The 17,822-nt window shown below is 37.3% G+C and overlaps 2 protein-coding genes across 5 annotated transcripts; one reads left to right on the forward strand and one right to left on the reverse strand.

Annotated features, from left to right (window-relative positions):
* The first annotated feature begins 8,151 nt into the window (after positions 1-8,151).
* LOC124172860 (gastrula zinc finger protein XlCGF57.1-like) lies at positions 8,152-17,585 on the forward strand. Of its 4 annotated transcripts, none has more exons than XM_046552361.1 (3): positions 8,152-8,334; positions 10,631-10,697; positions 15,043-17,585. In XM_046552361.1, the coding sequence occupies exon 3, from the start codon at positions 15,234-15,236 to the stop codon at positions 17,019-17,021; it is 1,788 nt and encodes a 595-aa protein (XP_046408317.1). In that variant the 5' UTR covers positions 8,152-8,334; positions 10,631-10,697; positions 15,043-15,233; the 3' UTR covers positions 17,022-17,585. The 4 variants fall into 4 exon arrangements, with proteins under 4 accessions (XP_046408317.1, XP_046408316.1, XP_046408318.1 ...); XM_046552362.1 differs by lacking the exon at positions 8,152-8,334 and adding an exon at positions 9,139-9,339; XM_046552360.1 differs by lacking the exon at positions 10,631-10,697.
* LOC124172977 (uncharacterized protein K02A2.6-like) lies at positions 11,951-12,916 on the reverse strand. The gene has a single exon (XM_046552507.1). The coding sequence runs from the start codon at positions 12,914-12,916 to the stop codon at positions 11,951-11,953; it is 966 nt and encodes a 321-aa protein (XP_046408463.1).
* Positions 17,586-17,822: the final 237 nt, after the last annotated feature.

The raw sequence follows: 17,822 nt of genomic DNA on the forward strand, positions 1-17,822 counted from the left end.
GTGTCTGCTCTCCATGAGTTCTCTGATAACATGAGAATGAAACATTTCGAATTTATTTAGAAGAATATTTTCCCGAAAAATTCTCATAAAACTACTCAAATCTTACAAATTTGTTGTTTGAAACGACTAAATTATATTTTTAAAGCAATTTCACTGATAAAATATAAATTCATATTACGCAAAAATAAGAAAAAATACAAAACACTTTTTAGGATCACTATCCTTGTCTTTACTATCACTTCTGGTGATTATTTCCGCGATCGATTGATCCGTAATTAGCCTGGACATTTTCCCAGTGCAAGGGAATTCCCGTCCAGCAAATTTGCCTAGCGCTCCACTCGTCCAAGTAACTCTTAGCACGTCGAGAACAGAAGCAAAGCTAATGAAATCTTTAAGGAACCAACGAAAGGCACTTCAAGAAAAAATCCTGGCTGTATTATTCCAAGAATAAATGTAATTCCACCGAAACATCATTTGAAATAAAATCCTTGCAGGAGGAAAGGGAATATGTACAAAACATTTACAGTTAGATTTGAATGCCCGCAAAGAAAATTTCGAAAAGAAAATGAGTTATTCATAGAAGAGTGAGTTATTTTCTTCCACATGCTTCAGTAGGAGGCTACTTGCACCAATATACTCTTGGATGTGCCAGTTGGAGGGTAATAGGTTTTTCCAAGAAAACATTAATGCGCTAATGTGTCCAGAAGTAAGCCTGTGAGGTGCAGAGGGCAGACCACCTTAATGTAATCTGACCAGAGAACAAAGATATGAGACTAATTACCTGGGTAGAGCAGTTCTCTTTCCTGCAATGGTATGGTTTGCTTCTCACAACATGTGTATACGTAAAACATTCCTTATTTGTATATTGAATTTACGAATTTTTAGGATATGCATTAATTAGTATTCATAGAAAAATTCATGTTTAATACATTTGTACTCAAAGGTTGATAAGAGTTTATTGTAAATAAACGCTGTAATTTTGGCTCACGACAATGAACTGAGAGAATCATATTTTATTACATTACGAGGGCTTTTTTTATAAGAGTAAAATAGGATATTTTATCGAATTTCACCGCTAATGTACACTTAGAATGTGGCTAACAGAGTAACGTATATCTTTAGATTTAAATTATTACGATATCGCTCATATAAATTTGCTAGTAAGGTTTAAAAATAACAATTAAACATCTCACCTTAGCGTCTCCAAAATTTGTTCAAGGTGATGATGAACGCTAGAGTTCTGTTTAAAATTTGGAACCGATCAGCAGAACATCCAGAATGTAATTCTTGGCATTGATTTTTAATGAATGCAAGCAACATGTACGTTTTTTAGTTATTCTAACTTGTAAACAAATAAGTGATCATGAGCACCCACCTTGAGTGGGACTCTTAAAATGGCCCCAGATAATCCCCACACAGACAATAGGAATGGGTCGGACATCTCGCTCCTATTGGCGGTTGGGACCCACTTGGCATGCTTCACCGCAAAGCTATGAAAACACAGCTTTCATCCTTTAGCATCGGAAAATTCAAGCCGTGAAAACGCCCTCCGTAGGGAAAAGGTTAATAATCACCTGTTAAAATTGCCCATGGTCGGAAAGTTTCCTTCCTTTGATAGGTATTAATAGTCCTTTTCTAAGCTGAGTGCTACCGCTGCTATCAGGGTAGTCTGCAAACTTCTAGCAGCCTGCAAAGTAGCAGCGCTCATAGCTCGCCCCAGGGTCACCTAACAAGGCAGCAGCGGGAACCAGAATGACGTCACATGGGCTTTCCCCAACATTCATACTCAACCGTCGTATTTCGCTTGAAAATTTTCACTTTTCATTAATTCCCATAAAGTACCTAAATTTCATCATTTAAAAACCTGAATGCATGAAATGCGTACTCCAGGAGTAATAATGTTTTGATTAAGGCATTAAAAAAATAATAGGAAACAATCTTGAAACGATTCAAACACTAAGCACACCACCCCTTCTCCCAGTTGTAACTTTTCTCTTCATGCTTTCGCTCATCTTCCTTCTCCTATGCTCTTTTTTTGTGTCCCATATTGTCTTCGGCCTCTAATCAGCAGTGGTGGCTTGCCCATAAGGACTCTCGGACACAGCCCCCCCCCAAGATTTGAAAGAAGAAATAAATAAATACCCATTCAATTATAATTATACATCTAATTAACCAAGGTGTTTTTTTTCAATCTCATATATCGAAAATGTAGGAAAAACATCACAAGAAGTTCGCATTTGTAGCCGTGGGGCACTGGCCAGAACGTCCCAATCTATCGCCATGCAGTTACATGAAGAGTGGTAGTGGAGGAGGCTGCTGGTGCTATGACGCGTCTAAGGTTGTGCCTCAAGGAAGTCTTGGGACGCCATCCGAGCATGTGCAGAGCAACGTATCTTATGAGATGGCATGGCTGCTATGGCTGGCGGCATTATAACCTGGCGTTTACTTGGTACTGTAGTGTTGCAGAAAACCTTGTTTTGGTTGAATTTTTATTATCATAAATATATTAAAATTATATTCTTATCAGTTAAACAAATTTAATACTTAGAAAGCCTTAAAAACTCACTAAAATACACAAAATTCTTGATCTTGGAGAAACTTTAATATACCCAGGCTGATGACTGAAATTTATAGACAGTCATATCAATGCTTGGGGCCAAAATTATATAGTAGGTTGCCAAAAAATATGGCAAAGAAGGAGAAAAGGTTTTATATCCGCAGTAAAAAAATGGCTTTTGCAGTATCAGGAAGTTGAGTTTCTGCTATGAAAGATGGTATATAACATTTTCAATTAAAGGTGTATTGCATGTATGTAATTCTTATGCATTATGTAAGAAAGTTAGTCATCCATGGGTAAATTACTGGAAATTCACAATCGAATGCAATCGGTAAGGAAACCAATCACTGAATTAAACGAAATAAATTTATTTTTCATGTATGTCAGCACCACTGCTTTTAAGTTTTGCATAGTATATAGATAGTTTATTAATTCTCAACCAATTCGGGTAACTTGCTCTCAATACGTTACTAACGATATTGAAAAGAATGGGCGACCATAATCCCTTCTGACCATTATTCCTACGCAATGAGTAGTATTTTGAATGCACTATTCATTTTGAATGCATTATTCCTACGCAATGAGTAGAAATGTTTACGCTTAGGACATAAGGAGGACTTAAGCTGCATTTACAATTTTTGAACAAAATTCTATGATAAAAATAAACTTATATCCCGATTTCAGTTTAAACATCAACATGGAAATCGTTCCTGCATTAAATGAGTGAATATTGACAGTAGAGCTTCCTACAAAATTTGACAATACTCAGAATAAAATGAGGTATTCAATTCGAAGTCTGCCATTAACCTTCAAGCAACAATTATCCATATAGCTAATTCATATAAATGAAGCATGATTGACCATGAACCAATGCCGCTGGTAGGGTTATAAATCCCGATAGAGGGAGTCCAACTACCCTCAGAGTCTGAGATAGTACAGAATCCCTGTAAGAAAGAATATCTTACGGCTCAACCCAGCAGTCATGCTAAGGGGAGAACTCCACTGTCTTGAAAGGGTTAAGTCTACAATACCTCTCATAGATGCATGATAGTAACCGGCAATTGGTTGCTTTTAAATGGTGCACGAAAGGAAGTGGGCATATATGGGCCATTAGCAAACAGTGCTGGGAACGTTTATGCTTCTTTTACATGTACCACAAGGCCTACTTTCATGCCTCCATCGCAAGGGTGAGGGTGCAAGCGACCTGAGGCTCTAGCTATACTACTGACCATGCTCAACTCTTTTCCCTGCGGTGAGTAAGGAAGAGCTGTACTCCTTCAATGTAGGGTTGTGGATGCCCAGTGGTATTTTTTTTAGAAATTACAGCAACCCTTATTCAGGATTCCTTTTCTCTTAGCTAGGCTGATAACTGCAACAGGTATTCTTATCTCAATATAAGCCGTTTTTTTCCTTTTTATGTTGTACCCGATTGTTGTAGTTAACTTGCCTTATATTTCACGACATGAAATCCAGGTACTAATAAGTCATATCTGAACTACACTTGGAGTCCGAGATAATGGCGAGTCCCATCTAGGAGGTGTTGAAAAAAGGTTAGTGATGAGAGTGCGTGATAATCAGCAAGACCCTTCTCAACGAGTGTCCTGCAAAAATGCTCCATACAGAGGGGATGGAAGAGTCTCTTGAGGCTCAGGACAACAGTCATGCTAAGGCGAAAACTCCACCGTCTCGAAAGGGTTAATCCTGCATGATTACTGCGATAGATAAGGATTCTTAAAAAACACCCAAAATTTAAACAACATTGTATCAATATTATATTTATGAATTTACAAGGATAAGGTAATAGGACAGTTAACACACATTGTATTTAAAATTAAAATTTATTCAAATCACTTCAGGAACTAATGACTTTGTACACTGTCATGTGCACGGGTGCAAATTTAAATACACCAACGGATGAAGTTAGCCATGAAAAAATATTTGACTTAGCCGGGATTCGAACCTGGATCTCCCGATTGCAGGGCAGGCATGTTAAACAATTCCACCACCAAGCCATTTTCTCAGAGGAAACTTTGGGATGGATTTTACCGAACAAGATGTTGACTCCACTAGTCCACGACAAAGTATGATTCAAAGAAAGATAAAGGACCCCCCTCTGCTGATATGCAGGGTGTTTGGACTTGCTACTTGGCCACCAAACACTTGGCACTTGGACTTGTGATGTCAACATCTTGTTCGGTAAATTGTCAACATCTTGTTCCGTAAAACCCATCCCGAAGTTTACTCTGAGAAAATAGCTTGGTGGTATAATGCAGGGGCGCAGCTAGGAATCAAGGCTAGGGGGGGGTTTTAGGCACAACTAATACTTACGGATGTGGGGGTATTGCATACCCACAAGGGTAAGTGGGAGGTGCGGTGGCCGTCCTCCAGAAATTTTTAAGATTTATAGTTCAAAATGACTAGTTTTATCGCTTTATGAGAGATATTTGATTAATCCTAACATTATTCTATAAGTAACATTAATCCATTAAGTAAAATGGATTAAACATAAAAATTTCTCTGAGCTCTCGGCGGGGATTTATCCCCCAAAACCCCCCCTCGCTGCACCACTGGTGTGATGGGCTAACACACCTGACTGGCAATTAGGAGATCCGGGTTTGAATCCTGGCTAAGTCAAACATTTTTTCGTGGCAAACTTCATCCATTGGTGTATTTAAAATTTATTCAATGCAAGCATAGACACAGCTTCGACCTCATACGTAAATGATTACGTCACCTGGAATCTTTTTCTCCTTGATGTTGAATCTTACTTGAGTCAAAGAGTACTAGGCATTTCGATTATATTGTCTAGTCTGACATTCCACCTTTTGATGCGGCTGTAAAAATTCTACTCAGCTACTGCATTGAAAATTATGACAAACAAATTTTAACTGATAACTTCACTCTTTACTTTGTGAAACCTCTCTATATTGGAAATAAAGAAATAAAATATTTGTCATGTTCACTGTAAATACTATGGGCACGACCCGGGTATGGGCACGACCATGGCCACGACCATGGTCAGGTTACAAAACCCGGGCCGTGCCCATAATTGAACAACAGTGAACCTTACAAAGTTTTTACTTCTTTATTTCCAAAGCCAGAAAATGGGTGTTGAACTGGTGAAATTTTGAGTGAAATGAATTGGAAACAAAAGATTTTTAAAAATTCCTGGTTGCAGCAAATAAATGGCGAATAATTCATGCATAATTCCGGAGACTGAAATTTCATGAAAACATAATTCCAGTTTCCCTCAGTTTTCTTCGCCACCAAACACCCTGCATATCAGTAGAGGGGGGTACTTTATCTTTCTTTGAATCACACCTAGTGCTTTCTTTGTATGTTCTTCCCTGGTCCTTTTTCTATTAACGAGGGTGATGTAGTGTATGTTTTGGAGCTCATACCCTCATGTCTCCAAGGTGCTTGCCTTACAAAAACACGCAATTAGAATCATTGCAAAAAAAACCTTCACATGCTCCCTCCAAGCCTATATTTAAAGAACTGAACATTCTCCTATTGCCTTGTGTTTGTTTATTCTCAGTATTAACTTTTTTACATCATATTCTTGACATGTCCATACGTAATTGTGATGTTCACGACTATGAAACTAGAAACAGACATAACATGTATAATCATTCAATCACAACTTACAGTTCAAAGTTTGGCCAATGTGATTTGGACCTCAGAATTTACAATTAATTTCCAAGTCACTTGAAAGCAAATCATTCCATGGTATCACTTAAATGGAAGAAAAAATTTTCCCTTAAAGAAAAGTTATTATTCTGAGAAAAAATATGTTTTCCTTTTTTCCCCCTCACTGGGACACCCTTGTGTTAATTAAAATAAGTACAGTAAAACCTCTTTACATCGAAATGGAAGGGACCAAAATTTGGGCAATTTGATGCATGGAGGTTCACTGTAGAGAGGTTTTCGTGATATGCACAATTTTTTCATATCCTTTGGAAATGAAAGGCACTGTCTTTGAAACCATTCATTATATTTATATGTTTAAACAAACATGCATGCATTACAGAACATATATTTATTATTTAATAAATACAGAAAGCGAACACTATCGCATGATTTATACCATGATTCGAGAGAAAATGATCTGACTCTCTTAATTCAACAGTCACTTAAAATGATTAGGATAGTTGGATACCTTTTTTCTATCTACTGTTAGGTATGCTATCATATGGAACAAAAAGGACATAACTAATGATTAACGTGAAAATTACAGTATATTAAAGGTGTATAAGAAAAAAAATAACCTTTGGCTAATAAGTATTTGCACTCCTTGAAGTTCGAAAGGATTCTCCACACCTCACTTCCCACTCATCACTAATGACTTAGAATCAGTTTACGTTAATTCACATTGATATTGCGAAGACAATGAAATGAATAGGCTGAAACAAATTATTAAACTAGCTAAACCAGTTATTGTAACATCAAAAAACTTCGAATTTCACTTTCACTCTCCCCGCAACCAAAAAATGAACAAAACAAACAACAGCGAAACGAAATTCGCGAAATGTAAACACAGGCGAATGCTCAATAGGAATTGGCAATAGGTAATAAAATCAAACAGAACTTAGAAGCGAACAAACGAATGAAAATAAATATACGTTTGATGTATCCCTAAGTACAACTAGATCAAATTTGAAACATATCCCATTCGCAATAGTTAGATACCTTAGATCGAAATGTATAGGGTTGATTGAACCAGAATGGAAGAAATAAATAATTTCGTCGAAGATATCTTACATTCACAACTTACTTCACTTGTCGCTTCACTCTTTGTACTTCATCGTCTACATGCAATAATTCACTTAGGGGTACATTAAGGGCACAAATCGTGTTCACTTGCACTAGAGGCACAATGAAATTTCACTGCACGTAGTTTCCCAGCAAATGCAGCTATACAAAATTTTCGATTCCTGTCAACGCTACATACGTTGCCTGCCTAACTTGAAGAATGGATTTTATGTCGCCTAGATCCATCCGGAAGTTTCATGCACAATATAGGCCATTTAAAAAAGGAATAACCTTGGTCAATGTCCAGTCGGCATGCAGAGTTCTCAGCTTGGCATCGAGGGTACAGGCGTACAGGCTTTATACGTCATCACCTCTATTTTAAGATGGTGGACCGTTTTTAGCGGCGTTGAAATTGTTCGAATTTTGATGGCTAATAATTCCACCATTACTTTTTCAATGCATCTGTAATTAATCCCAATCAAAATGTATTACATCAGAAGTGATATCCATTCGTTTTTTGAGACCGTTCTGATAGGCTTGAACAACCCTATTACGATTTGAAGTGCGGGTGTGCCTGTGGAAATGTTACGGTCATTTATTTTGTAAATACCTAAAAATATACGTAAAAAAGTGCGTTACAGAGGAAATAATGACAATTTACTATATTTCACGATTTTTAGTTAATATTTGAAGGCGTATTAAAATTTTTTCGAGAGACCTATTGACGCAGCAACGTATATCCATTCCAAAATTACCGCCTCACGAAGTTTGATATCGATCTGTCGATGTTTTTAAGAGCTCGACTATTGAGTCGATAGCGTCGAGTCGAGCGACCGTTCGATTAATGTGTGAGCGGGAGCAAGCGGTAGCACGTTGTGAGGTTGCAAAGATTTTACACTCTATAGGAGTTTGTGTTCATCCAGTTAAATTCTTAAGTTGCTATTTTGTGTACTTTGAGAGGTAGTGTTCTCATACTTAAAATTCCTTGTGGATTAATGTTGATGCCGGACTTCCTTCCAATCGAGGTTAGTAGATGTATGTTTGTAAACAAGTTTGTGGTTAAGCAATTTATTTGTTTTATAGTCCTTTACATATGCTACGTAGGCTATATATATTATATGTGTTCTTGTAGTTCTTTTAATAATGATTCGAAGAAATTATTAGATCATCTTGTATTATCATAAAATGTATATCATATCAGAACCTAATAATAACATCATGAATATAGTTTCTCATGCACCAGGTTTACCTACTGTTTGTTTCAATATCAACTCCATATTATCTACGCGAAGAGAAAAACATTTCTGTTTTCTATGTCTCTTTCGTAATGTGATACTATTTGATAAATATCCGCAGGTAAATAAACCAAGATACCATCCATTTATCTTTAGTGATCTAATATCCTATGAATGGGAAGAATACCATCTGTGCGAAATGCCTCTCGTTATGATTCCTGTTTCACATTCTTCTGTGACAGTGTCTCTGAAATATTTTCACTCTCGCAATGTAAGCATGAAAGATGTCTATACTTGTAGTTTTTGGCTTTCTATACTCTTAGGGGAAATTAGCGAAAACAGAAAGTGATCGCATGTGTGAAGACAGGACACCTGGTGGCAAATACAATGGAATATCAACCTCTACTGATCCTATAGTAATTTCTTTTGTTTTGTTTGACTCTTTTGTTTATAATTTTCAGGTTTGTGAAAACATTAGTTCTCCTCACGGATGTGGTAACAAAAATAGATAAAAAACAATTTCTAATTTTTAATATTGATATCTGCTTGTTCTAAAAGACTTTTTTTTTTACCTCGACGTATTTATGACTGTCTTTCCGGCTTAGAATGACATTGTAGTGAAGTCTGCTTATCAAAAATGAAATCATAAATTTTATATATCCGGCGTAATGTATCAACATTCTCTCTATGTAGAGCATCGGTGTTCTGCACGATGTCGTACGTGTATCGCCAACAATTCGCGGTGATGGTTGACTGATTCTATGTTTCGTACATTGGGATTCCTGTGCAATGCTGGTAAATAATCTGATTGCTCATTGACGCTCTTAGTAATTGCAATCATGAAGTATATATCTCTTTCCATGCGTTTGTGATGTTTCTTTTATTGCTGAACCTTGGTGGATGCTCATGAAATTTTCTTTCAAGCTTTCCACTTGTTTTGTGCTTGTGAGTTTGATTTTTCAGTGCTGATAGACGATCTCATTAATGTCCTATTTCCATTTCTTTGTAGTGCTGAGTATTTGCTGAATCTCTTGACATTTCCTTTCACTCTCCCTAATGTATTTGTGCTGTTGAAAACGTTTTTCAATGCTGATGAATGATATCTTTAACTGCCGTAATATACTCCATATTTCTGTTAGTTCATTGTTCTTCACTTTCACTCTCTAATTTCTATGTGGTAGTGATAATGTTTTTCTGTGCTGATGAATTATATCTTTAGCTGCCATCATAAAGTGCACATTTCCATTTGTTTATAATGGTTTATTTTAGTGCAAAGTAATATTTTTGGTAGTTGAATTATCTTTTTGAGTGCTGATAAACACTTTCCTTCCTTGCCATCATGAAACACATGCTTTAATTTGTCGGCCATGCTCCTTTTAGTTTAAGTTTTGGGGGATTTCGTTTGTAGCCACACTATCAATTTATGCCTGTGAGGATGCTTTTCGAGTGTTGTATTCTTAAAATTTAACTAAAAATCTTACTCAGTTGCTTAATATGTCTCACTTAATTCTGTGATGTAGCTACTCAGACATCAATCAAATCATTGTTATAAACAAACAAGCAATGCCCGGCACACAGATGTTCAGAACTCATGAGGATAAAATAAAATGGTTAACTTCCACACACTTTTTTATTAACGAACTACCAACCCGGTTTCGACACGTAGTGTCATTATCAAGTGACAATACGTGTCGAAACCGGGTCGGTAGTTTGTTAATAAAAAAGTGAGTGGAAGTTAACCATTTTATTTTAACCTCATGAATATAAAACATTTCCACTGTATATCGCCGGACACTGTGAATTATGTTCAGAACTCATGCTTTGAAGCTGCCTAATTATTCTTTTTTTTGTCTGTGTTTCTCAAATAGTTGCCATTATTTTAAAATTGTTAGTGTGTAATTCAGTAAAAAAGGAAATATTGGCACAGATATCCACCTAACAATAATCTTAAGTATTTCATGATTTTCGAGAGAGTGAGATCCTCTTGCCTTCTGTTAAAAAAATATTTCTATAGCTATATCCTTCGATTCCTACAGCCGACCTCAGTGAATAATTGATAAATCTTTATTCATTATCTGCTTTTCAGAATCTTCTGAGTGCAGGACACTGCAGTAGGTAGGAGTGGTAGTCAAGCAAATTGGGTTCTGTGTCGGGTAATCACTCACAGATTCTTATATTTTTGTTTTTAATGCATGTATGGGAAATCAATGGAGATGCACTCCCTTGTGGTACTCAAAGCAAAGTACAGCATTTCTTTATCAGTCTGTGTATCCAGCTCAGGATGCTTTTTGTAAAATGTTGCACCCAGCTTTTCTTCTTTTCCCTGCATTATGCATAGTTGGCCATTAGTGACTATATCTTAGAATGCAACTTGTTGCTATGTCATGCAAGTATTCCGAGTGACCTTTTCCCCCCTTTCCAAAAATTTCCTTCTGCAAAAGTCATCCACTTACAACATTCATATTTACAGAAAAGATTCCCGTGACTATTTTTTCCTTTCAGGTTCTGGCATGTTATTCCTGAAGATTATGTCAATGCATCTTACCCGAAATTATCCTCTTTAATTAAATGTAGATGCTTATTTTCACTTGCCATCCTTAACTTTTTGGAAATCTCTTTGCAGAACATAATGGATCATGTCTATGGCCATTTGCTGCTTTATTCACTGCTGAATTATTATTCCAACGGAACATGGTTAACATTCAATACATTGGAATTCAAATTAAAGAATATCATGGAATATTCATGATGCTTTGATGTTGCTAAATATTTTTAATGGAGTTATCAGAATATACTTCAATTTGTTCAAGATGCCATATGACTTTCAAAAGGTCGAATATGATTTAACTTCACTGTAGACCTGTGCTATAATTTCTTCCTTCTTGTATCTGCATCACATATTGATTCCTACAAGATGATTGTATTGTCTAAGTGTTTCTCTTTGATTAATATTTTGCAGGAAAGATGGTCAAAGTATGGAACTATAAATTTGTGAAGTCTTAGTTGTATGTGAAATATTTCGGATTTCTTAAGATTTGTTCTAATTGCTTAGGTGTACGTAGGTGGTTATTATTGAAGATTTACTGATAGGCATGTTCCCATGGAGTATTTGAAAAGTATTCTGGTAGTCTTCCCTCCCTTACCTCCCTCTCATCAATTTCTATAACATCTCTCACAGGCACAGTTAATTCATCATTACATCAGCATCAAAACTAGTGACAATCACATTATTAAAAGGAAAACAAACATTCTGCTGCTTAGTAACCGGTATCCATTTACATACATTACATCCCTCCAGCACTAGCTTAAAAAATAAAAATCAATATTAAAATAACCAAGTATGGAGAACAAGAAAATCAAAGTCAATAACCATTAAAACAGAAGGTCTAATACAGCATGTCACACTTTAGAAATTAAGTTTGTCAGGCGGTTTAGACAGCCTATGGGGCCTACACAAAATGTCTGTTTCACAACCATCTTTAGTTTCACAGTCATTGTGAAACTCACCAACTTTTATTATTTGGTCTGAGTGCCTTTTCCAAAGAACCTTACCTTCATCAGCAACTTCACACAAATATGTCTGGAACCCCAACACCTTAACAATGGTTGCTTTTACCCAAGTCGTCTTATTTAACACACGGTAATCTTTCACATACACTACCTCCCCCACATTAAAATTTATATTACTCTGGCCATGGTGGTATTCTATCTGTTTTCTGTTATACTTAGCAACAAAGGATGCTGATAAAAAAGATAACCTTGTCTTTGGCTCACGTCCAAACATCAATTTGGCAGGAGTCTCATTAGTAGCACAGTGGGGTGTTGTGCGGTAAGAAAACAGATACTTGCTTACTAGGGAACACATGCTTAATCCTGCCTGTCTCATATCCCCTAACAGCCTATTTAAAGCCTCCTTGAAGGTTTTAACACAATTCTCTGCAGCTCCTTTCGTAGATGGGTGGTAGGGAGCAGACAACCTGTGTACAATTCCATTGTTTGCACAGAAATTTTTAAACTCAAGGGACGTAAATTGACGGCCATTGTCGGTGATTATGATATTAGGGAGTCCAAAACAGGCAAAACAGTCCCTTAGCTTTTCAATCACTGATTGTGAATCAGTTTTTGTCATTTCAAAAACCTCAGGCCATTTAGAGAAAGCATCAATCATAATCAAGAACATTTTACCCTTATAAGGTCCCAAAAAATCCAGGTGAATTCGATCAAATACATGTTTGGCATCATGAAACTTAATCAAAACTGATTTTCCAGGAGACCTGGAATTACTTAGACAAGGATGGCAACTTCTAACATAACGCTCAATATCTTCATCCAGCCCTGGCCACCAAAAGTACTGACTGGCAAGCATTTTCATTTTAACCATTCCACAGTGCGCCCCATGAATTTCATCTAAGAGCTGCCTCCGGTATTTGGTTGGTATTATAACCCTGTAACCTCACATTAGAAGACCATTGTCAAGGGTAATCTCATTTAAACGCCTAAAATATGGCTTTAACTCTTCAGCCACCATACTTGGCCAACCATCTCTACAGTATAGGGCCACCTTGCCCAAAATTTTTTCTCTTGGTATTGCATTTCTAATCTCTGTTGAGGTTATGGGAAGTTTATCTTCAATTAAAAAATTAAAATAGTCATAATCATTATTTTCAAAGCTAGTAACATTTGAAGGCAGTTGGGACAAACCATCAGCTGCCGAATTCATATTCCCTTTGATATACTGGAAGGTATAGTCAAACCCACTAAGGAACAATGCCCATCTTTGTAGCCTTCCTGCAGCCATTTGGGGTATGCCTTTTTTTCGCCAAAAAAGGCTAAGAGAGGTTTTGATCTCAGCAAAGTATAAATTCACGGCCCATCAAGTATTGATAGAATTTATTAACACCCCAATAAATAGCCAAAGCTTCCCGGTGTATGACTGAGTATCTTCTTTCTGTAGGGTTTAAGGTTCGTGATGCAAAGCATATTGGCTTTTCGCTTTTATCAGGATAAACATGGAACAGAACTGCTCCTAATCCCACATTGGATGCATCACAGACTAGCTTAATATCGACACTTGGGTCATAATGGGCCAAACTTTGATCAGAGGTAATAATAGCCTTAACTTGCAGAAAAGGTCTTTCACAATCAATCGTCCACCTAAATGGCGTATTTGCCTTAAGCAATCCATGAAGAGGATTTAATACAGTTGCTAATCTTGGCATAAATTTAGCATAATAATTCACCATACCTATGAAGGCCTTGACTTCAGATACATTACGTGGTCTAGGCGCTTCAACCATAGCTCTAACCTTATCTGGGTCCTTATGCAAACCTTCCTTGTCAATCAGATGACCCAAATACTTAATCTCACGCTGGAAAAATTCACATTTTTTTAAATTTAGAGTAAATTCTGCCTTAGTTAGCCTCTCACAAACTATATCCAGATTGTTCAAATGTTCTTCTCTACTTTTTCCAGTAACCACAATATCATCCAAAAAATTTATAACACCTGTCAACCCTTGTAAAACTTTTTCCACACTTTTCTGGAAGAGTGCACATGCTGGTTTTGTACCAAATGGGAGCCTATTAGGAACAAATATTCCCCTATGAGCGCTCCAAGCCAACAACTTTTTAGTTTAGGGTAGTGTAGTTGAGGGTAGGATATGACATTTCTGCAACAGGACTCATATGCTACTTAGGTGTGTATTTAAGAAACCAATGAACAGTTTCCAAAACAATACACCCTTCTAGATGACTTGCTAGCCCCTGCATTGGCTTGGAAGGAACTTGAGAACAAAACTGCATGATCTCTTTCGTTGTAATCTCTATAATTGATCATTTTATTGTTACCCTTTGAAATTATAAGTGACTATTTTTTTCATTCCTGAACTGTTTCAAGTCCATAATAAATATCCGCATAGTACAGCAAAAGAGAAGTGTATTTGTTCACCATTATCCCACAAGAATGATAGAATCTCAAAACTTCATCCATTAGATCCCTTGCTTTGCTTTCCCTTGAAAGTAGTATTATTGATGACAGGTGCATGATTGGATGTTCGTTGCTCAACCCCCTAGTTTTATCCTCTCCAGATTTTAGTTTTTCGTAGGTTGGTAGTGTGCGTTCCTATCTCTATGTTGCCCCTATTCCTCTTTTGTGCTTACACCATTTATTAATTCCAATTGCTGAGCATTTTTCTAATTCTGGTTGCCTATTATTATTGCAGGGGTCGATTTGTGGTGTTTTTTTGTAATTGTTCAATATATTATTTAGCATTACACTCACATTTTCACTTCTAGATGAGCATATATTAAAAGGGGCAGCCCATCTCGTTTCTTTAAAGCAGGTATCTTTTCGATTTTGATATAAATAAACGTTTTGATAGAAAGCAATAAACGCATATTCCTTTCTATCAAATGGCGTAGGTTATCAACCAAAGGGCTGTTGTAAATTTGTTCACTAAAACTTTGTTTTGTGATTAAAATATTAAAATTCTTTTCTAGGGCTCCCAGCTGGTGGAAAGAAGGGAAACATCCAGGTGATGACTGTATCCCTAGCTCAGCTTCATTGACAGTCATTTATTCCAAGAGTGGAATATCCTTTGCAGGGAATTGAAAGAATGTGTTGAATGAAGACTTGGAAAACTGTGGTGGTCTTCATGCTGATAAGCTGAAATCCTGCTCAATTCCTGACGATGGACAAACAAGTATCCAAAATCAGTGGAGCCAGAATCACAAGGTCTGTTGCGAGGTGTGGAAGTGGTTGTGATGCACCAATTATCCCTAATGCCCTTAGAGTGGTCAGAATGAGTAAAAGGAGGAGTTGCGCAGAGGCAGTCGTGGGGAACAAAGATGAGTCAAGTAATTGTGAGACGGAAAATGCTGTAAAGGTTCAAAGATCAATCGAAACTTCATATAATTGCTACCACTGCACAGGTGGATTCAGCACCAAAAGTGAGCTCATTAAACACCTTGAAACTCATTTTGGTGCGTGGAATGCGGAGGTTGATGCAGAGTCGTCTATGGTGCAAGATGAGTCTCTCAAAACCAATGTATCGTGTGGGGAAAGTGTTCGTTCTGGCGAGTTAAAAACCACCGTGACTTTAAAAGGTCTGAAAAGTAAAAGACAAGTGCCGACGCAAAAAGGAAATGTGCCACCTGGGGAGGTCTCTGGAGGAACTCTGGAGGTACAAAAGGGTAGAAAAGGGAGACGATTTGTTGTAGATCCTAAACCATATTTTGAGAGTATGTCCTCAAATTCCTCCCCTTGTGATAGAAACATTAAAAATGAAAAGTGTTTAAGTGCAAGAGAGAGACCTTCGTGTAGTGTGTGCTATAAGGGTTTCACTTGTGCTTCTGCTCTCAACAATCACATGCGTAAACACACTGGGGAGAAACCTTTTACATGCACCATCTGTAATAAGTCAATCTCTTGGAGTTCCAGCCTCAACCAGCATATGTGCATGCATACAGAAGAGAAAGGCTTTTCATGTAAATTTTGCTGTAAATCATTCAGACGTCATTCAAACCTCACACAGCACCTGCGCATACACACAGGGGAGAGGCCTTATTCCTGTAGTGTCTGTAATAAGTCTTTCTCCCAGAGTAGCACCCTCAACAACCATATGCATACCCACACAGGAGAGAGGCCTTTTTCCTGTAGTGTCTGCAATAAGTCATTCTCTCTGAGTGGCAACCTCAGCAACCATATGCGTACTCACACAAAAGAGAGGCCTTATTCATGTAAAATATGCTGTAAATCATTCAGTCGTAGTGACCACCTTACTAATCACATGCACGTACACACAGCAGATAAACGTTATACATGCAGCATCTGCTACAAATCTTTCTCTCAGAGCGGCTCCCTTGACTCCCACATGCGTACGCACACAGGAGATAGGCCTTACTCATGTAAAATATGCTGTAAATCATTCAGTCGTAGTGACGTCCTTACTAGTCACGTGCGCATACACACAGCAGATAAACCGTATTCCTGCAGTGTCTGCAATAAGTCATTCTCTCAAAGCAACTCCCTCTCCAGCCATATGCGCATACACACAGCAGATAAACCGTATTCCTGCAGTGTCTGCAATAAGTCCTTCACTCAGAGCAGCGCCCTCTACGTCCATATTCGTACACACACGGGGGAGAAACCTTATACATGTAGCATTTGCTGTAAATCTTTCACTAATAGTTCCCACCTAACCACACACAATCGCATCCACACAGGAGAAAGACCTTATTCCTGTAGTGTCTGCGACAAATCTTTCACTCACAGTTCCCACCTAATCAGACACATGCAAGTGCACACAGGGGATAAACCTCATTCATGCACAATCTGCAGCAAATCCTTTGCTCAGAAGAAAACCCTCGACTGTCACTTTCGCACCCATACAAAGGAGAAATCCTATTCATGCAGCGATTGTGGGAAATCTTTCTCTCAGAAAGGGTACCTCACGAGGCATTTCCGTACACACGTGTGAGGGACATTATTCTTCCAGCTACTGGTATAATTGGCCAATGATTGATTAGGGATGTCTTAGTTAGTCGCAGTTAGTTCTTAGATTTTTAGACTTAGTTTGTTCACGTTCCTTAAGATGCTGAATTGGCAGAGATCTCCAATGTGTGTTTTTTGCCGATAAGGGACACAAAGAATTTTTAAGAAAAATATCTGGATATTCAGCAAGCAATATCAGGGTATTTATTAACATCAGGGATGCTTTATTCTTCCAGTTAATGTTATGAAGGGTTTATTCACTTTGGTTACTTATGCGCACAGGGTTTGCATACTCTCTGGAAGCAATGCGATGAAGATATCATGATTTTTCTCATTTTACCTTAGGCAAATCTGCATGTAAAGTCTAGGATTTCTGATTTGTATTTAGATGGAGCTCGGAAGCTCCAAGTGCAAGGCCACCCACTTGTCCACCCTCGGCAGTGTGCCAGTAAATTTTACTCAATGTTGTCTGCTAAAAGGTCTTATCTCCTTTGTCATACCCTATTAGCCCTTTGTATGTCTCATTGTGAATTACTAATGAATGCAAGGTTTTCTGGCTTGAAAAAGTGCAAAATGTCATAAGCCTAAAAATATTGTGACAGTAGTGAAAAGATATTTTGTAATAAAAGATATGTTACTGAATTTGATATTCAAATATGTTTATTATGCCAATTTTTCAAAGGTAAACTATTGTCATATTTCCTAAACTTTTTTCTGTAAAAGTTTTACATGCACAGATATCGTAGATATTCAAATGTAATCATTACTTTGTATGCTAATCGGTAAA

The sequence above is a fragment of the Ischnura elegans genome (assembly GCF_921293095.1).
Source record: "Ischnura elegans chromosome 13 unlocalized genomic scaffold, ioIscEleg1.1 SUPER_13_unloc_3, whole genome shotgun sequence".
In the NCBI taxonomy this organism is placed as follows: Eukaryota; Metazoa; Arthropoda; class Insecta; order Odonata; family Coenagrionidae; genus Ischnura; species Ischnura elegans.